The 22,567-nt window shown below is 38.1% G+C and overlaps 1 protein-coding gene across 2 annotated transcripts in view; it reads right to left on the bottom strand.

Moving 5' to 3' along the window:
- The window catches only part of ctif (CBP80/20-dependent translation initiation factor), a 71,565-nt gene that overhangs the window by 13,934 nt on the left and 35,064 nt on the right, over nt 1–22,567 (bottom strand). The window contains exons 8-12 of one of the 2 annotated variants that reach the window (XM_051877812.1): nt 20,380–20,456; nt 15,920–15,988; nt 9,111–9,591; nt 7,347–7,646; nt 2,319–2,474 (exon numbers count right to left, since the gene is read on the bottom strand). In XM_051877812.1, the coding sequence (XP_051733772.1) occupies nt 2,319–2,474; nt 7,347–7,646; nt 9,111–9,591; nt 15,920–15,988; nt 20,380–20,456 (1,083 nt within the window). The remainder of the gene's footprint in view (nt 1–2,318; nt 2,475–7,346; nt 7,647–9,110; nt 9,592–15,919; nt 15,989–20,379; nt 20,457–22,567) is intronic. The other variant, XM_051877813.1, reaches the window with a different exon arrangement.

The following is a 22,567-nucleotide window of genomic DNA, read 5'->3' as shown; positions in this document are numbered from 1 at the left end:
CCTTTTAAATTAATACAAAAAAAATCTTTATAAGCTTATTTTTAGGAAGTTTTAAAACTAGAATAAATTCCAAAAACTTTCAAATCTATCAGTGAATGATGTAGAATGTGATTGTAGGTTCTCAAATAAGAAAAAAGTGCATACAAAGTCCTTTTACAGGATATTTTTTTGTATATTTGAACTGTATGTAAAAGTGACGAAAATGCACAAAAGAATCCAACAAAAGGGTTTGAGAAGATCAGAGACGCGTCCAACCCTTCAGCTCAAGCAGCTTTCAAATGAACAACAGACGGTCTCTTTTCTCCCTCCCTGCATTCATCCTGTCTTTTATTTTCTCCCACACCCTCAGCGCTCCAAATACACCTGTCAGCTCCAAACTACAGCAGGATCACCTGTAATTAACCAACCTGCTCTGCCGGTCCACAGGCGCACACAACACACACTTCACACCTGGCTGAGACGTAATCGCTGTCACACACCGACACAAAGTGCCTGTTCAGACTCCCAGACGATCGTGTCGGGACGTGCCGATATGAGAGCCGAACGGGATGTTAATCCGGCTGCGATCTTGAATAGCGGCATTCATACGGCACAAACACACACTGAACTCTCACCCAGACCACGTCTCTTTGATGTCGAGCTGCTGAAGAATCAAACTTTGGCTTTTGACGGATAACGTCTGTCATCACCTGAACAACTGACAGGATTCAGCCCAGACAGGGAAGCCCTATTCACGAGCGATCGGGGCATTTCACTAGACAAACATAATCTTTAAAGGATTAGTTCACTTCAGAATTCAAATTTCCTGATAATTTACTCACCCCCATGTCATCCCAGATGTTTATGTCTTTCTTTCTTCAGTTGAAAAGAAATTAAGGTATTTGAGGAAAACTCCAGGATTTTTCTCCATATAGTGGACTTCACTGGGGTTCAGCAGGTTGAAGGTCCAAATGTCAGTTTCAGTGCAGCTTCAAAGAGCTCTACATGATCCCAGACGAGGATGAGGGGGCTTATCTAGAGAAACGATTGGTCATTTTCTAAAAAAAAACAAAACATAAAAATTATATACTTTTTAACCACAAATGCTCGTCTTGCACTGCTCTGTGATGCTCCGTGCATTACGTAATCACGTTGGAAAGGTCACGCGTGACGTAGGCGGAAATATCGAGCAAGTGTTTACAAAGCGACTTTGCAAAGACTAAGTCAGACGCATTTTATAAAAAAAGGTAAAACAACAATATCAGATGATTTTAAAGAAAATGAGATGGAGTTTTTCGCCCTACTGCGGTACTTCCGCCTATGTAACGCGTGACCTTTCTGGCGGATCACAGAGCAGCGCTAGACAAGCATTTGTGGTTAAAAAGTACATACATTTTTTTTTTTTTTTTTTAGACCTTCAACCTGTTGAACCCCAGTGAAGTCCACTATATGGAGAAAAATCCTGGAATGTTTTCCTTAAAAACCTTCATTTCTTTTCGACTGAAGAAAGAAAGACATGAACATCTTGGATGACATGGGGGTGAGTAAATTATCAGGAAATTGTAATTTTAAAGTGAACTAATCCTTTAAATTTAACTCACATTTTAAATTGCAATCACAATTCTTTACCGTCATCAGATACATACATTTGAAAACACAACCATTCACATTTACATGTCAACAACACCTATTCAGTGTTCAGTAAAATGTAGGAATCAAACACAATCATTGGTAAAAAGCAGAAGAATTAAAGGGGTCCTATTCTGCTTTTTTCCATGTGTAATGTTGCTGTTTGTGCATGAAAAAGCTCTGCAAATTTAGAAAACAAAAAGTGGCAGGGCCTGGTTGAGTTACTTAGTAGTGTGTTGAAAATGGTGGTTATGGTAAGAGGCGGGACATTTCCCAAACACGCTCAAAGCAGATGACCAATCACAACACACTGTGCTTTTCAGAAGGAGGGGCTTCATAGAGACAGGAACTAAACAGAGCGTTACTGACAGACTGGGAAGAGAGGAGCTGCAACAATGACAAATATGAGAAAAATAATGAACATTTAAGCATGAAAACCTGTTCTAGTAGAGCCCAAAAACAAAATCAAGACTTTGTAAAAGGGCATAATAGGTCCCCGATAATGATAAGAGTAAAATATGTAGGAATTTGTTTTGATTTTAACCTCTGACTGTTGTTCTTGAGTTAATGTGTCATTTTAAGTTCACATCTATCAGAGCGAGAGTGAAACAACACCGTATTCTGTCAGGTCAGAGTAACAGTATTCTGCATACAGTACGTCCATTGGCAGGTCTGCAGTGTGTAGTTCATGACATGTGTGTTGTGTGTACCTCTCTTAAGCAGGAGTAGATGGGGCACACCAGCACTCTGAACGGCTCTCCAGCGCTGCTCCTCATGGTTCCGAACACTTCACACAGAAACGTGATGAAGCCCAACCAGCACTCCACATCCGTCTGCTGCAGCTCCTCACGCCGCTTGAAGTCCCTCTGGAGAGAGACAGACCGCTCATGATGTGCACATGAACACACAAAACATTTGGAATAATTAAGATCTTTTATGTTTTTAAAGAAGTTTCACCAAGGCTGCAATTTTTTGATCAAAAATAGAGTAATATTGTGAAATATTATTACAAATATATCAAAAGAACCATTTTCTATTTGTATATTAAGCAAGGATGTTTTCAACTTTGATAATCATAAAAAATGTTTCTTGAGCAGCAGATCAGCACATCAGAATGATTTCTGAAGGATCATGTGACACTGAAGGCTGGAGTAATGATGCTGAAAATACAGCTTTGAATCACAGTAAACAATAAATTACATTTTACAATATATTCACATAGAAAATGGTTATTTTAAATTGTAATAATATTTCACAATATTACTGATATTTACTGCATTTTACGTCAAATAAATGCAGCTGCCACGAGCATAAGAGACTTCTTTTAAAAACATCAAATAATTGTTCCAAACTTTTGACCGGTAGTGTATATTCAGAAAACACCAACACATAGAGACTCCAACATACAGATGTTTACATATCTATTACATTTCCCAGCATGCCTGATTCATCACAAACAATATAAATGCACAAAAAATGGCCTATTTTAGAAATGAATAAATTAATATTATTTTTGTTTTCCCACTTCTGTGACAAAAATGGTGGAAAGACTGACGTTTCTGTAAGATTTTAGTTTTTACTTCAAATGGCAACCAGGTATTTCAAACTGGGTTTATGTATAAAACATAAGCATTTTAATTCTGAATGGACCTTCTCTCTCATACACACACACACACACACTCGCAGCTCGTCTCTGTTCTGCAATAAGCTGGCTGTGTGTTTGTGGCAGATTGCTAAATGAGTCGGAGCAGACATGTCCTTTCACCGGGGTCAGAGACGCTTGCATCTGTGTATATCTGTTACATAATCCCTTCAGAACGAAAGCGTCTGCTCGAGCATCAGATGGGTGAAGAGCGCCGGTTTACGTGAGGACAAAGCGGATGATTCACCCACCTTAATACACACGCAAAACTCCAGACTGATGCCTGAGATGGAGTTTAAGGGGCGACTACATGTTCAAAGGCAAAATAAAAAAAAACAGCATATCAGAATGATTTCTAAAGGATTACGTGACACTGAAGACTGGAGTGATGATGCTGAAAATTCAGCTTTGATCACAGGAATAAATTACAGTTTACTATATATTCACATAGAAAACAGTTATTTTAAATTGCAATAATATTTGACAATATTACAGTTTTTATTGTATTTTTGATCAAATAAATTAGAATAATAGGCTTAATTTAAAAACAAACTTGTTTTAAGGTAATCAACAACTCAGTGGTTTCATGTATGTTAATGAATGAGCTGTTTATTCGGTTTTAACACAACAGCCCATAAAATTAAACAAGCAATATTATGTCTACTAAATGACTATTTATGAGTATGAAATTTGCCTTTTACAGATATTAAATAATGCTAATGTAACAGATTATATAAAATCGCAAAATTAAATACTATAAATTACTATTTTGTATGTGTTTTTAAAGTCTGATTGTAATCGAAGGCTTTAGTACTTTTGCTTCGTGCTTTGTTATTGACATCTGCAGGATGGCGTTTGTTTGCGATGGCGTGTTTGTTGGTCTGTGTGTGTGTGTGTGTACAGAAGGATGTGTGTTTTGGCCGCACCAGCAGCAGGTCAGAGTTCTGGTGTCACATCACTATGAGAAATGAGTCTAACAGTCAGTTCCCAAAAACAATGACAAAATACTTAGAGCTTTACCACCAAAACCACTGTACAGACAGACTGACCCCAAACAACAAGAGACAGAGACATGGCATTAACACATCTACAGTACAGTACGTCTCCCTCCAGCTTTAATACTCCACAAATACATTTAAAAGGGTCATATTTTACACTTTGAGCATTTTGTGTTTTTCCACCCATAACGGGAATAAGTTAATACATACATTTTAACTAAAGTTATATATAGCTATTAACTATAGTTATATATAACTAAAATTAAAATGTAAACTGAACATAAAAAATAATACATTTGTAAAACTGAAATAAATTAAGCTATATATATATATATATATATATATTTATAAAACGGTTAGTTCCTGTCCTTGATTCTGATTGGTCAATAGCTGTGTTTTATTCACGATAAAACACGGCTATGACCGCTTCACCCAACGGTTCTGTGTATCACTACACAACACCCTTTGTTCTCAATTGATATTGTTCATTGAAGCTTACTGTATTATGTAGAAGAGTATTGTGAGAAAGGGATCGAGTGAGCGAGTTTATTACATGCATTCAGATTTAGCATTTTCCTTCAGGTCAGTCCTATGTTCATAATAAAAAATCTGTTTAAATGTCCGATGTATTATCTTGTCCTTTTAACGTTTAATGGATTTTCCCGTGACTGACAGCGCTAGTCAAAGCATTTGTCAGTTGCGTCTTGTTCCGTGTTCACAACAATTCAGTCTTTTCAATGTAAAAGTCTTCGCTACTGACTGACACACTCATAAAGACAGTCTTTGCCGCCATCTAATGGCGTGATAATGTAACTTTTGTTGCTGTTCATAGTCAGGGACTATTTTTTCCGGCGGAAGGAAGGCTTTTAGTGAAAGTTTACTTAATGAAAGTTACATTGATACATATTTTTGGCTTTAATATTTGTATTGTGTGGTAACCGTTTTATAAAAGCAATAAGGTACGAGATGCTGTGCTGTATCGTGAATAAGTCATGGCAGTAACAACGTAACAACGCCCTTCAGCCGTGACTTCATGATACAGCACAGCCTCTCGTACCTTATTACTTATATATATATATATATATATATATATATATATATATATATATATATATATAAGTAATAAGGTACAAGAGGCTGTGCTGTGCTGAGAGTCATAAATTTATTTATTTATTTATTTATTTATACAGTTCATTCTGGTTCTCGAATCTGATTGGCTGAGAGGTCTTTCCAGACCTGCAATATTCTACCAGTATCGTCACGGGAACCGCTTCACCATTTGAATCACTCCACTGTCAACTATCTCACAACGAGAGTCATGGCGGACGAGTAAACCCACCATATTTTTATCAATACTACTGTTATGTTGTAACAGAATGTAGTTTTAGGAGTTTTTTTAGGTGAGAATGTAGTTGTTTAGACCTCAGATATGCGATTTATATGTAAACATATAGCACCTATTTTAAAATTTGTTCAGACGCTTTCGGAGATGTGAGCTCCAGGCCATCAGCGACCATTCAGTGTTCGTGTACCCGCAGAGAACAGCTTCATCTCAGCCAGTCCTTCGGGAATTTACTGCAGGTTCTTATGTAGATGGTGTTTAAACATGAGGTATAATTCATTTTGAGTGTATCAAACGGCCAATCTTTGGTCTTATTAATATATTACTTGTTCCAGAGCTAATAGATTTGGCTTGAGGGCTATGTTTCATAACTTTATATTTACATTGAAATTAAATCCTGTACTAACTAGAGCGCTGCTTTTGTACATTTGACTGAACTGTTTGCTTGTGTTTATTTCCTATTTTACTTCTTATACTGTTATAATGGCTATTGTTGTCATATCATATTTTATATAAATAACATGCCATATTTTTTGGTATTGAGAGAGTCCATTAATGATTTCGACTTCAGTTAAAGTTACAATAATACGGCATGAGATGGCGGCAAAGACTGTCTTCATGAGTGAGTGAGTCGGTCGCAAAGACTTTTATATTGAAATGGACTGAAACAAGGAAACAAGGAACTTGTTTTTACTTTAAACAACATCTTACGAGACGCAAATGACAAATGCATTGACTAGTGCTGTCATGGGAATGTCTTGAATGTTAAAAGGACAAAGATTCCTTGGCGGACATTCAAACTGATTTTGTGATTATGATTGACCTGAAGAATATCAGCTAATAAACCTAATAAACCTGCTGTTGTCTGTCATTAATGTAAATCAAAGAACAAAAGGAACTCACTCACTGCTCTTAACTGAATAACTTTTGTAGCTTTAATAAAAATTAATCTATATTTTAATTTAAATTATGCAGTGAAGGATATGTCCTACCTATTAGAGCAAATATATATATATATAAAAAAAACTACAATGAATACTCAAAATTTAAAAAAAGCTCATTCAAAATATTAATAAATCTATAAACAGTAAATAATATTAAAATAAGACTGGTCCACATATAACCAGTAATGTTAGTCAAATTAGTTGTAATTATTTTTTATGAATATTTTTCAAAAACAGGCTTTTTTTTTTCTTTTTTTTTTTGTTAGTACAAAACATAAATTGTATGCGCCACTTTTATGGTGTTTTTGTCATTTTGAAGTTGATTTTACGGAAAAAAGCGGCCAGGATTTCCATTCCACAGAAATGAGTGTGAGTAAATGATGACAATTTTATTTTGAACTATTTCTTCACAGAATATTCATCAGCTTTCAGAAACATTGGGCAAACTCTTAATTTTTAAAAACGAGGTGAAAGTGTTCGGGGGCCTAAAATGTCCCTTTTGTCCAATGAGGAAATTGTACAGGGTCACTCAGCTGGATTGCAGGGATGAGTCACATCCTGAAGCCCTTGAGAAAAAGAGGAAGAAGAAAAACAGAGAGAACGCAAACACAAAAGAGGAACGAAAGAGTTGAGATGGATGTGGTCGAGCAGCAGGTGGGATGACATTTGCAGAATGTCCTTCTGAGCAACATCTAGCTAGCCACTGTAAAGTGTGCAATCTGATTGGTCCTCAGAGACACAGCACTGACCAGTGGGAGACAACCTGTAGAACATGAACGTGAAAAAATAAGTTACGGACATTCAGTTCTTACCTGTAACAAGTTGAGTAAGAGAGAGCGGAATTTGGTGCCTTCCACCATGAACAGAGCCATCTTGTCACAGAGTTTGGCAGCCGTGGCCGCAAAACTTCGGTCGCTGACCGCCTTGCGGTAAATCGTGTGTACGATCTCGTTCAGCGTCTCCTCAGAGTCGGCAGAGTTCTGCGCTTCCTCCATGAACGTGGTGAGCTGACCCTCCACGCCGCTGCTGTTATTTTTCATGCTGTTTAAAATCTCTAATAATCTGTCCATTCGGTTCCGCTGTGGTCCGGCCGTCGCCACGGGAACTTCCTCCTGCCAATCAAAGAACAGCGAGAGTGGTCATGTGACTTGGAACATTGAGGAATGGTCTGTGTGTGTGTGTATATATTATATATATATATACATATACACACTATGTTCAAAGGTTTGGAGTCACTAAGATTTTTGAAAGAAATTAACACTTTTATTTATAACAATATCTATCTATCTGTCTATCTATCTATCTATCTATCTGACTGTGTCTGTCTGTCTGTCTATCTATCTATCTATATCTGTCTGTCTGTCTGTCTGTCTGTCTGTCCATCTATCCATCTATCTATCTATCTATCTATCTATCTGTCTATCTATCCATCTATCCATCTATCCGTCTATCTATCCATCTATCTGTCTGTCTATCTATCTATCTATCTATCTATCTATCTGTCTATCTATCTATCCATCTATCCATCTATCTGTCTATCTATCCATCTATCCATCTGTCTATCTATCTATCTATCTATCTATCTATCTATCTATCTATCTATCTATCTATCCATCTGTCTATCTATCCGTCTATCCATCTATCTATCTATATCTATCTATCCATCTGTCTATCTATCCGTCTATCTATCCATCTATCTGTCTATCTTTCTATCCATCTATCCGTCTGTCTATCTATCTATCTATCTATCTATCTATCTATCCATCTGTCTATCTATCCGTCTATCCATCTATCTATCTATATCTATCTATCCATCTGTCTATCTATCCGTCTATCTATCCATCTATCTGTCTATCTTTCTATCCATCTATCCGTCTGTCTATCTATCTATCTATCTATCTATCTATCTATCTATCTATCTATCTATCTATCTATCTATCTATCTATCTGTCTATCTATCTGTCTATCTATCTATCTGTCTGTCTGTCTGTCTGTCTGTCTGTCTGTCTGTGTCTATCCATCTATCCATCTATCCGTCTGTCTGTGTCTGTCTGTCTGTCTGTCTATCTATCTATCTATCCATCCATCCATCCATCCATCCATCCGCCTGTCTGTCTGTCTGTCTGTCTATCTATCTATCCATCCATCCATCCGCCTGTCTGTCTATTCATCTATCCGTATGTCTATCTATCTATCTATCCATCCGCCTGTCTGTCTATCTCTATCTGTCTATCTTTCTATCCATCTAACCGTCTGTCTGTCTGTCTGTGTCTATCATCCGCCTGTCTGTCTGTCCGTCTATCTATCTATCTATCTATCCGTCTGTCTGTCTATATATCCATCTAAGGCCTTTAAATTTAAACCCTTTTCAAAACTTTCAAACAAGACTTTGTCAAACCAATTTTGCTTTTCTAGTAAATAAAAAACTGAGTTACAGTATATAAATACAGTCATATGGATTTCAATTCATTTTACTTCTACTTCCTTGCCCTTAAATTTGAATGGCAATTCTACATTTAACTATATCGATTCAAATTCAATTCAGTTTCAGGAACTAAACTGGAATTTAAAAGCACCTTCTCTTTCAATCTCCTCCTCAGTCTCTCTTTCGATGACTGCAGTAAGCAGATCTTCCCGCTGTCCGTCTTCTCCTCCTTGTCTTCTTTCTTTCTCTCCTCTTTTGCAGGCTCATCCTTCGCTCCTCTCTCCATGCGGGGCTCAGGCTCCTCATGTTTTACATTCTCTGTCTCTTTGGTATTGCGTGTGAGGCCCCTGTCGGCCCCCGGGGGCCCTTGATTGAAACTGTTCGTCTGGTGTTTGGGATGCTGATGCCAGCGGCGGTTCTGGCTGTAGCCGTGATGCGGCCCACCCTGCCGCCCGCCCTGGTTCTGCTGCCCCTGGTAACCCCGCCCTCCGTGCTTGGTCTGCCCACCTGATTGGTCTGCGTTGGGCTGTTGCATCTGATTGGGCTGCTGTTGCTGCTGCAATCCCTGCTGCTGCTGAGGATTCTGGGATTTCCCACCAGCCCCTCCACCTCCAGGCAGGCGCTGGGGTCTCCTAGAACAACAACAAAAACAGCCTGTTATCGACAATGTCAATGAGTGCTTCCTGCCCATGCAAACACTGTGTGTTGTGTGTGGTTTCCAGGGTGTTGCCAGGCAGTTGCTATGGTGTTCTGGAGCATTTTTAGCATGTTGCTATGTACTTGAGTGATTTGGGTAGTTGCTAGGGCGTTGTTAGGTGGTTGCCAGCGTGTATTCGTTAAATAACTGGTATGGTGTTCAAAGCAGTAGTCATACATTGTTATGCGGTTGCTAAGGTCTTCTGGGTAGTTGCCAAGATGTTGCCAAGCAGAAGCTAGGATGTTCTGGGTGGTTAAATAAATAAGTACACAACAACAAACAAACAAATAAATACATAAAAAACAAACAAATAAAAATACATATAAATAAAATTCTGATGGACAATGCAGGACAACAATTAATTTTAAGAACATTCTGGGTGTTTAAGACAAAATAAATAAGCAAAGAAATTCAATACATACACAAATAATACAACAAATACACAAATAAATAAATGTGTAAAAATTAGTAAATAAAATACTAAGTTTTAATAATCGTTCTACTTTTTTGAGAATAGAGACATCCACACCATACTATACAAATGATTACGAGAGAGAGGAAAAATTTGGAATCATTTTCAGAACGATTTCCAGCTGATGAACAAATTAAAACATGAGAGTCAACAGAACGTTATCATGCATCGGTGTGGACGTATAGCTATCTTTACAGTTTTCTTTACAGTTATCGTTCTTGGTGCGAACGTGCCTTAACCCAAAATATGAGCATTAGTAATAATGATGATCGACTTAAATACCACTGCTAATAACTGCAGCCACACACAGTGTGTGTGTTAAAGTGTGTATAGTGATTCACGGCAGATGTGAGTCAATATGTAAACACCCAGATCTCCATGTTTGCACCAGGCTGACGGGATGATCTATCTTCACCAGCAGAGCTCCAGTCATCCAGACCAACACTGGATTACGGCTTTACAATCGCACAAGCCTGTGTGTACATTACATGTGTTTGCATACATATAGACACGCTGACATGTGCTGTCTGTGTCAGCACGCATTAACAGCACTTAATGTGTTAGTACACGTTATGTGTCATTAATTATTACATCTGTGTGGACAAATGTTGTCTAAATAGTTGACTGACTGCAATGATCTGGCTTATCAAATTGCAAACAAAATGCAGTACACTTCGTCCAAGTTAAGTGCAAATTGAGTTTCAATTGCATGTTTCAGGCGTCACTGAAAGTAAATGCTAAATAAGACAACATCCAAACCAATCTGAACATATTCAGTGTTTAATACACAGGATTTTGGGACCAATGAGATTTCACTATGATTAAACAAAAACTGACATGTACAGCAACGTAATATGTTAATAGAGATTTCAATAAATATATTTAGACATAAATTTAAGATTTATGTATTTGAATTGCATATAAAATTTCCATTAATCTGGATTATACAGTTCTAACATAAACGAACAAACTTTATGCATATTTTTTTCATTTCATGCATTAAAGGGGGACCTATTATGCCTCTTTCACAAGATGTAATATAAGTCTCTGGTGTCTCCAGAATGTGTCTGTGAAGTTTCAGCTCAAAATACCCCACAGATCATTTATTATAGCTTGTCAAATTTGCCCCTATTTGGGTGTGAGCAAAAACACACCGTTTTTGTGTGTGTCCCTTTAAATGCAAATGAGCTGCTGCTCCCGGCACCCTTTCCAGAAGAGGGCGGAGCTTTAACAGCTCGCGCTTTGGTTGCTCAACAACAACAAAGCTGGAGAATCTCACGCAGCCAAAATGAGGATTGTCAGTAACGGTGTTCAGCCTTACATTGTTCAAACCGGAGTCGACACTGATGGAGAGACTCAGGAAGAAGTTACAACTTTTAGAATGAAACTGGACGTTTCTGAATGGTTAGTGGATAAATTTATGTAGTTGCTGTGGAGTTGATTCAACTCATCCACTAGCATGTGCCGTCATGTTAATCTTTTGTGCAAAACCCGTATGGACTCCCACTATACATAGCGTACCTTGACAAACAGAGCCATACACACCAGGCTAATGTTTATGATTGCTATCAAATGCTGTGAATGGTCTTTTTTTTTTTTTTTTTTCAAAATATTGCTCAGACAGGAACGCTCCGTTTTTAGCAATCGAGCTTGCCAGGGTCAACTTGCAGGCTATCCAAGCTAACAAGACTCTAAATTAGTATTCTGCAAATGACAGAACAGTTAGCATGCTTTGCTCGAACTTTTGCGATGGCGTTAGAACTGGTACACCGTGGTCGCTTGTGAAAACAAAATGGCGGCGCTGTGGGTGGAAACGTGCAGATTAAGGGGCGGTAATATTATAACAACATCCCCTTCCTATGTCACTAGGGGAGCAAAAATCTGAGCGGCTTGTTTTTTCACATGCTTGCAGAGAAAGGCTTATCAAATCAAAGTTACAGGGTTGTCCTTTTTCACATTTTCTGGGTTTGTAGATGCACCGGGCACCCGATTATAGCACTTAAACATGGAAAAAGACAGATTTTCATGATATGTCCCCTTTAATGATGACAAATATGAACCTGATTACTGTGTATTTAAAACACATTCAGTTTACTATGACTATTACAGAAATCTTACTGGTGTCTCACCGACAAATATACATTAAGTGTATTAGTTTATGTTAAAACTGTAACCGAAATGGATGGAAATTTTCTATGTAATTCAAATACATAAATCTTGAGTCTAGATTTATAGCAATAAAGAAATTAGAGGGTTTTGCAGGCAATTTGTACCATGCCAGCACTGTTGTGCACAAGTTTCCAGGGTCAGTAATGTAGGATGAAGGAACAAGGTCAATTTTACTGCTTCTATGAAGAGTAAAGAAGCGTACAGAGGCCTGAAGCGAACACACAATGACCATCTCAAATTGACAACATCAGCTGACACTTCAAAGACTAACGTCTTCACTAGTGACCATTAACAAATGTAACCTCTGCTCGCCTGTGAAACATGGTATTCTGCGCCCTTTAAAACACTCACGCACACATGATGCCACACACACGGGAATCTCCTCGCTGAGAGGACATGCTTTACGTTTGATTGACAGCTTTAGAGCAAGACATCCAGGTTAAGGTCATGTTTGACCGTGGTGTTCTGGTTTTACGAGAGGTTAATTTTAGGGAAGACTCACACTGTGTGTGCTGAATGACAGCTTGAAAATAAGATGTCGAGGTGCTGACCGTGACATTCTTTAGGCTTTACGTGGGTTAACCCTTGACGTCGCTCCACGGGAACATGTGTCACACAGATACTTTTGTAATGATGTTTTATAATGAACAGTATATATTCTGCAATAAAAAGTCATGCAGCATTAACTAGTTTTAGCATTTTAACTAATTTCATCAAGTGTTCTCAAGGCAAACGTTGCTTTAGCTCCTTTAAAAACCTTGCAAAAGTACATTTTAACCTTGCAAAAGTGCAAATCTCAACAGAACATGAAAAAAAAAATCTAGATGAAAAGAATATTTGAAGAAAAGTTTAATTTGGAGTTGATTATAATAAAGTCCTTGAACGTGTTTCGGAGAGGAGTCAAAGCACTTCTATTCAATTAAAATCAAACATCTGCTCGACAGAATCACATGCGAGAAACTTCAGATATATAATAAGTAATATCTCAATTAGATGCAGAAATTAACCTTTGACTTTGAAAATTATGAAACCAACCCAATGTTAGTTGTTAACCTAATAAACCCAACAGAACATCCTAACCAGGCATGACACGCGAAAATGACACATCGTTTCTTCCATTATTGTTCTGTTTTAACCTACAATGACCATTACAAGCACAGCATGATAATGCAGGGTAGCTCCGCCCACACTGAAATCTCATTGGCCCAAAATCCATGGCAATTCATGCACTTGGCAGACACTTTTATCCAAACTCCCTCAAACACCTCCATTGTAGTCTTGAGATTTCTTCCGGGAATGAACACGTCACAATATTCCTCATTTAAATAATTCATACACAGAATAAAGGGGCGGGGCCTGGTTGAGTTAGCAGTGTGTTGAAACTCTCGATATGGTAAGGGGAGGGACATTCCCCAAACATACTCGAAGTGCTTGACCAATCACAACACACTGATCCAGCCGACCAATTAGAGCAAATAGTGCTTTTCAGAAGAAGGGGCTTCATAGAGACAGGAACTAAACAGAGCGTTACTGACAGATGAACCAAAAACAGGAAGATGAGAACCTAAAAAGGACAGAATCCTCACGCATATCAGTTTTTCTCGTCATAGTCACAAGTTTGCCCATCACAGGCATCAGACGCACGTCTCCACACAGCAGATTTCCGGTGTGTGACGGAGGGATTCCCGCCGCTGTTTTGACACATTTTATAAGCTCTTCACGAGTTCCCAGCTGGCCAAAATACCATCATATGCAGGCTACGCACACACAACAATCGCATTTATCTCAGCACACAGCATTGTTTTGGATGTTCGGTAAATTATATATTATATATATATATATATATATATATATATATATATATATATATATATATATATTATCCATGGCAGATTTCCATTTTGTATGTGTGTGTGTGAGAGAGAGACACACACACACAGACACTTCAGTGTTTTAAGCAAAGCAAGAGCTGGATTCAATGGTGTCCACACCCAACCCTTCCCTCACTCACACACACACACACACACACACACACACACACACACACAACAATACAACAAAAAGTTATGAGAAAACCTCTTACATAACAGTAACATAATGTGTTTGCTTTACACAAGATAAACCCTGACTGACAGGTCTGTCAGTGACGGGAATCTTCACACTTCATGTCTGCATCTCTTGTTCAAGTTAAAGATGTCACTCACAGCAGACACCATATTTAAATTGATACAAACAAAAATTGAGGAAGAGAAGTACAATGCAAAACTGCTGATCAAAATTCAAAAACACATCCTTCCGAAATGTTCAAGTCGACAAAAAACTAGATAGAAAGATTTGAAAATGACAACATACTGAACAAACTGCATCTCTGTATTTTGTCAAGAAAAATATGCTGTTAAGTCTACAGTAACCCACACTTCTCCATCACAGAATACACACTAGATCTCCACCATTTAAAACAGATCATCCTAGAAGATTCTAGAAGCATCAGCCTCCATTTCTGTGTTTTCAGGTAATACAGCAGTGGTTGACTGATATATTGCCAAGGCCGATATATTGGCAGATATTTGGCATGAAGTGTCAGAAGTGGGAATTTTGTGTCGACATCACACATTTATATACATATATACACATCTTAAATCTCATGCAAATATGCTTTATATCAGCATTGGCCATAATCGGTCAACCACTAATGTCTTTCACTCCACCAGAACTATTCCCATAATTACCTTCATTAAAGGGATTGTTCACCCAAAAATGAAAATTATCCCATGATTTACTCACCCTCAAGCTATCCTAGGTGTATATGATTATCTTCTTTCAGTCAAACACAATTGCAGTTACATTAAAAAATAATCTTGCTCTTCCAAGCTTTATAATGGGAGTGAATGGGGGGGGGGGGGGGGGGGGGGGGTGAGATTTTGAAGCCCAAAAAAGTGCATCCATCCATCTCCAGAAGCCAGTGATTCTAGTTTATAAAGTTATAAATATGGATATTTTTCTTACAAAAACGCATCGTTTCGCTTCAGAAGGCCTTTATTAACCGAGTCGTATGGATTACTTTTATGATGGATGGATGCGCTTTTTTTTTGGGCTTCAAAATCTCGACCCCCATTCACTCCCATTATAAAGCTTGGAAGAGCCAGGATATTTTTTAATATAACTCCGACTGTGTTTGGCTGAAAGAAGAAAGTCATATACACCTAGGATGGCTTGAGGGTGAGTAAATCATGGAACAATTTTCATTTTGGGTGAACTATCCTTTTAACATTCCCTCATACCCGCCACCTTAATACCTGTGATTTGGATTTCCGTTATGTACTGGACTTTGTACGGAGATACTTTGTAGATTAATGATGACTCAACTGAAGTGAGAGGATGAGAACATACTGTACAGTGATCAGGATTTGTTGTGCAAGCAGAATAAAGCAAACAGGATCTCAAGGACACAATTCCAGGCTAGTCAGAAGATGGTTAGTTTGAATCCCAAGAGCAGGTTGAATCCCAAAAGCAGCTTGTGAGTCTGAGGTTTTCAGGAGCGAAGTTTGTAAGTGGAAAGACAAGAGTGAGAGGACAGGATTCAGGAGAGCTGCTTTGAGCTGGACCCGTTTGAGACACTGACCTGGACACTTGCCGCTTCCCCTCAGCTGGTAGCAACACCGTCAGCTCGTCCTGGGGCGGATCGGATCGGCTACGGGTATGACAGGGAGATGATGTGTGAACAATAAGGAATGGAGGATAGAAACAAGGAGGAATGGAATGCAAGAAGACAGGAGAGAACTAAAAGAAACAGGAAGGACAAAAGGAAAAGGAGGAGATTGAACAGTAAAATCTAAGACAAAAATGCAAGAATAAATGATTGGGACAGTTATGAAATCTACTTTGGAAAAATAAAATAAAATAAAATAAATAAATAAAACCAAATAAAGCAATAGAGCTACAGGACTGAATGTCATGGCATCTACATAATACTACAAAAGCCAAGAAACGCTGCAGTAAATATGAAATGGCAGGATGGATTCCATGATGGAAGTTTCTATAAAATAGGAGCAAGGGAACACTTTGACTGTGAGTGGCACGCACACTTCCTATGACATGGATTGGTCAAAGAAACCCCCCAAAATACTGTCTCTTTTGATGGTCTTTGTGTCCATGTCGTCCCTCTCTTTTCCATTGTGAAGGTCCACCATCACTCCTCATCCAGAGGGTGAACAGAGTCTTAGTTTATTCCAGTCCATCAGGTGTTGTAGATTATCCTGCTGCTGAGCTTCTTTATGTGCTCGAAATGACTGAAACACGCAACAGAACCCACACAGACCTGAAAAACATATTCCTTTGCCTCAAACTATATAAAAAATGTTTGTTAAAATAAAAAATAAGTACAATAAAAATATAAAATAAATTACATATATACGCACACACACAACCTTTTGGAGTAATTAAAGGTGCAGTATGCGATTTCTCAAAATCGTTGTTGAGCACTGTTGATATTTGGAATCAACCCAAACAAACACACCCCTCCCTTCATTGCACAAACACACAATGCAAGAGCGTCTCTTAGCAAAAGTGAAGCAAAATAATGCTTCGCGAAAAATAAAGCGAAGATGACAAACAAACAACAAGGAAGCACAAAAATGAACATACAGTACACGACAGTATATACAAGCAAAAGTTGGCTGTTAGTCGCCAGAAGCACACACTCAAAACCAATGTTACTCAAGTATGGAGCAGACACGACACAACCTCGGCGTCCGTTTTTTGCCTGATCATAACCCTTCTTTTTCCAGTGATATTCCACTGAGCGTTTCTTTTTTGTAATGTCTCTCAGCCATCTCTCTTTCTACAGTCTTTCTTCAAATCTCCCTCTTGCTCACTCTCTCTCCTCCTCCATCATGAGTGGACATGCCCCCTACTGCCGATTAGCTCACTCTCTCCTCCCCCATCATAACCAGACACGCCTCCTACTGCTGACTGGCTCTCTATCCTCCCCCATCATGAGTGGACACGCCCCCTACTGCTGATTGGCTCTCTATCCTCCCCCATCATGAGTGGACACGCCCCCTACTGCTGATTGACTCTCTCCTCCCCCATTATGAGTGGACACACCCCCTTCTGCTGATGGGGGAGGAGAGAGAGCCAATCATGAATGGACACGCCCCCTACTGCTGATTGGCTCTCTCCTCCCCCATCATGAGTGGACGCACCCCTACTGCTGATTGGCTCCCGATCCTCCCCCATCATGAATGGACATGCCCCCTATGGCTGACTTTTTTTTTTTTCAGAATTCTTTAATGAATTGAACTTTAAAAATTTTTATTTTTTTTTTACTGTCTTTACTGTCACTTTAATGCAAATAATGCAAATTAATCATTCAAATAATGCTTTGGTTGACTGTCTCTTAAATCTAAACTGCTTTCCTGCGAGATTCTATCCACAAAATATGCTGCAGTTCATAAATGTGACTGCAAAGATGTTTCGATTCAGCAAACTAATCTAGAGAGCGAGAGAGAAAGAAAAGGCAAGAACTGATGCCAACAAACAACATGACCGCAGGGTCCTCTCTGGCAGAAGCAAAGCATTGTGGGTGGCCAACACCAGCAATAACAGGCTGAAAAGCCTTCTGTTAGAAGAGTGGGAGAGAGAGAGAGAGATGTGGGAAGAGAACTGTCTTGCGCAGTGCAAGCGCAGAATAGTGACTCGCACACACACACACTCTCTCTATGTATTTGAACCCAGAAAAGATTGTCTTTATTCTTTTGTAGTCAAAATTCAAGTAAAACATGCAAAACTTGCAAACACAATGCTAAGGCGTTCTGAGTGGTTTTATTGAGTGCCACAGGGATGATGTATTTTTTTAAGCACTTTTTCTTTAGCACTTCCAGTTCCATCGGCCCAAAGTCAATGGGTTTTTTTGAATGGGTTTTTGCTTAAATGCCTGAAATAAGGTCTGTGATGAACACATTTTATTCTACAACATAAAATACATCAGTAATACCCCCTTGTTTTTGTGTTTTTTAAAGGGGTCATGAACTGAGAAATCAAATTTTCCTTGAGCTTTTGACATGTAAGAGGTCATCATACTATAAGAACATCCTGTAAGTTTAAGAACTGAAAACTCCCTTGTTAGTCCAAAAAGCTTTTATTGTAACCAAGCCCAGATAACGACTCATTGCAATAGGTGAAAGACCGCCTCTGCTAAAAAAAAAAATCAACACCTACTTCATCATTGCAACGTTAGCCCACTGGCATGTTAGTGATGAGGAGAGAAGAGTGATACAGGACTAAAAATAACATTACCTTTCAAAGGATCCTAATGCTAGGAATATGGTTATTTATTTTCAACAATGTTAAAGTCTCAGTTAAGCTTTATTTATTTGTATTCGGTACATTTCACTGTGGATTATTTGGTAAATCGATCTCATTTCAGCGCAGGCTTTGCAAACAGACTTTTACGAAATGGACTCGACAGTAATGCAACAACATGTAAGTAACTGTGTTCATTCTAATGCCTGATCTGATATTAATGATTCATGTACAGTCAGATGTTCTTTGTCTATGTGTCAGTAAATCAAACCAGTGACTAAACGGTCAACTTCACATTGTTTCTCTTAGTAGGATGAAAATAATCTGTTATTAAAATGGTGATTAAATTATATATAGAAAGCGATCAAAGAACGCTCCCTTTACAATCGCTGGAGCTGTCAATCAAACAGCGTGAGTTTATCAGTGAATGAGTTCTGGACTCGCGCCGAAACTCCCGTTTTATTCAACGAATCTCTTATTTACATTGAGTTTGCAGTGTTAGTTATGATGAAAGCATTCGTCAGTGTGCAGAAATTGACAAGATCACTGCTTTAATGCGCTCAACAAGATCGGCTACAGTGTTCATCACTGCAACCTTTCATGCCACGATCTAAATATAATGCCATAGATCTAAATGTAATGCTATAATCAACACTTTTCACAATTAGTTAACCTTGAGAGCTGTAATAGTAAAAATGTGCTAAAAGTTTTCGAGAGAGTATGCCAAAGATGTTAGCCAATCACAGCAGTGGGCATTTACACTGAAGTCTCACAGCAGACACGCCCCTTAAAACAGAGTGCTCAATCAGAGGGCTAAAATCAGGGTAGAAAAAATGCCTTTTATTTCTAAATTATGACAACTTTTGATGTAAAATGTAATCATACTAACATTATAAGTGTCTTAATGGGACTACAGAGGTTGTCGGGACATTAAACAGCATCATAACAGGTAAACTCATCTACTCACTAGTCCACTTTCACAGCCTTGTTCTGTCTATAACCTCAATCTTACAAACTATTGTAACTCAAACTTTCAGGGAAAATGTTTTTTAATTAAAAACTGAATGAGTTGTTGCATGAAGCCGGGAGTCATGTGACTCGTAGCCACTAACGGACAGGCAACAGTGCATTCTAGGCTGCAGGGAATCTGGGAGCCTTTATTCACATATAAACCATCTATTCTGTTCCACACATCCCATCAAGGCAAAAACCTCAGTACTGTTTAAACGCAAAGCAGACATGAGAAGCGTCCACCAAAGACATCCAGTCGGACTGGGTTCCACACACAAGGACATCAGCCCAAGACAACAAGAGCTTTTCTTTGCATTAACAAAGCTGTGAATAATAGAAGGGTTTTGCTTTCTTTCACCCTCCGCTTTCTCCTTTTCTTTCGCACAAGTTTAGACCAAAATATTTTCTTTTTTTGCCGTTTCTTAGCAACTGCAAATTACAACAGAGAACTGTTCCAATGAGGTCCAAGTCAAAACCCAAAAAAGTCTTTTTATGGATTAACAGTGAAGATTATGAGTAAAGAACATGCAGATACAGAGCGTTGCGTTTTACTCCAAACACAACACAAACACACCGGCTGATGCTCTCATTACATTCGACTCTGACACGTGTGGAAATTGTGAGCTGGTGTGTTTTCTGCTTTACGAGTCTAACGTCAGTGCTTAATGTTTGCGCTAAACAACTGGTCCGACAGTAACGTAACGCTCTGAGCGTAAGGAGGAGGTCATGTCGTCGCTGTGCGGCGTGTTTTAAGATGGAGTGACTCACCGGCGGTCATTTCTGCGGCGTCGAAACAGTTTTTTAGTGTGTGCGATCTCAGCTTCATTAGGCAGAGGAGGAAAAACCTGCAGACAGAGAGAGAACAAACCAGAACAGACATGAGAAATGAACAACAAAGATATCTTTACAGTTTATATACAAGTAAATAAATAAAAACATTATATTTTGCATAGTTTTAAGTTTCATTTTATTTTAGAATAAATATTTTTTATAATAGCATATTATTTTCATGATAGTTATGCACATTTTCTCAGAAACTCATCTGAACATTGTTCTATTTGTACAAAATGGCTTTTTACATTAAAGTAAATGACATAAAATTGTCAAATATGATCCGTTACTTGACATCGGATTAATTCAATTCAATCAAATACAGATGTTTAGAATCAAGTCCCACCCTTCATTATTCCTATCATTGTTTCACATGAAAATACATCATGAAGATCTGAATGAAGATCATTTTGTGCCTTCATTTTGTGACTTCAGAGGTCAGTCTGCTGTATGAACATTTTCTACAAACACAAGAGAACCACAACATCTACAGTACCATTAACTGAAGATAAGATAAAGGTTTTTTTTTTTCTATTGAGTACAGCAGGAGGTTAAAATGCCAAAGTTTATCGGCCAGATCTGGGAAACAAGTACTGGTGCATGATGGGTAATAAAACCCTAAACTCTGACAACCTTCCATTTAACAGCATAATGGAACATTCTTGAGCTCTGAGCTGCAGTAGCAGCGCGCACACACACACACACACACACACACACACACACACACACGGTCTTCAGGGTTTCTGTTTCTAACCCCTCTGAGTCTCTGAAGCCAAAACCACTGTATGCTGATTGGCTGTCTCTGATTGGACACAGATGTGGCGGGAGATTAGTGTAATTGGCTGCTTTTCCTTGTCGGCTCGGTAATAAGGGCTTCTAACGCTTAACCCCGCCCCCACACAGAAACCCAGCCAAAGTCGGACACAGAAAGTCTCCAGCCATCACATTTGTTACAAAAAAACAACTGAAACTTAATAAAATAAGCCTCCGGATGCATTCATAATGATAAAACGCTACGTCAAAGATCTGGCAGGACCTCGACTCACCCATCCTGAAGTGAAAACTTCTTAAAATTCATTCAGAAATGAAAACTGTCATCATTGACACTGTCATGTTGTTTCAAACCTGTATGACTGTATGACTGCAGAAACACAAACGTCTGAAGAATAATCTTGCCTCTCTTAATGGCCAAGCTACATGACTATATGGAAGGATTACTGTAATAAAAAAACTTGACATGCAAATGCAAAATGAATACCCATGCATTCAAAAACTTTACACAAGCTAAAAATCCTATTATTTGATCTTGATAATTACGCACATTTTGCCAGAAACTCTCCATAATGCATCTAGGCAATTTAATTTTTTATATGACTTTATAACATGATTTTCAAAACTGTAATATAATAATATTTGTAATAAAAAAATTAAATGTTGTGCAGCGAATACAACTATAACGCATTTTTTTTTTTTTTTTAAACAGGTCAAAAGTTTGGAATAATTAAGATTTTTTTAATGTCTCTTCTGCTCACCAAGGGTGCTTTTAGTTGGTCAGTAAAAAACAGTAATATTGTGAAAATTTATTACAGTATAAAATAAATGTTTTCTACTTTAATATATTTTAAAATATAATTTATTCCTGTGATGAAAGGATGAATTTTCAGTAGGGATGAACAATATATCAGCCACCATATCAGTATTATTGTTATCAAACGATATATTAAAGCCGATAAATAATGGATTATTTCCTTCAGATGCGCACTGTTCACCATGATGGTTTTGAATTGCTTGAAATATGATTGAAATCACTTAAAGGAAAATACAGTTAAGTGCAACATATGCAGCACAAGTCTGTCATATAAACTACATAATATTATAATGAGAACATTGGTGAAACTTTTGTTTTTGTAATCAGGCTCTCAAAAATTATATAAAAATTTTGATATCAGCGCATCCCTAATTTTCAGCATCATTACTTCGGTCTTCAGTGTCACGTGATCCTTCAGAAATGATTTCAAAAACATCAAAAAAAAAGTATTATTCTCAACTTTTAAACAGCAGTGCATATATTTTGTCTCATATTTTATATTCGATTGACAATAATGAGATATAACTTGACAGTTCA

The sequence above is a fragment of the Ctenopharyngodon idella genome, chromosome 21 (assembly GCF_019924925.1).
Source record: "Ctenopharyngodon idella isolate HZGC_01 chromosome 21, HZGC01, whole genome shotgun sequence".
NCBI classification, from domain to species: domain Eukaryota; kingdom Metazoa; phylum Chordata; class Actinopteri; order Cypriniformes; family Xenocyprididae; genus Ctenopharyngodon; species Ctenopharyngodon idella.
The sequence above is the reverse complement of the archived record's forward strand: the minus strand, read 5'-3'. Positions and strand labels throughout refer to the sequence as shown.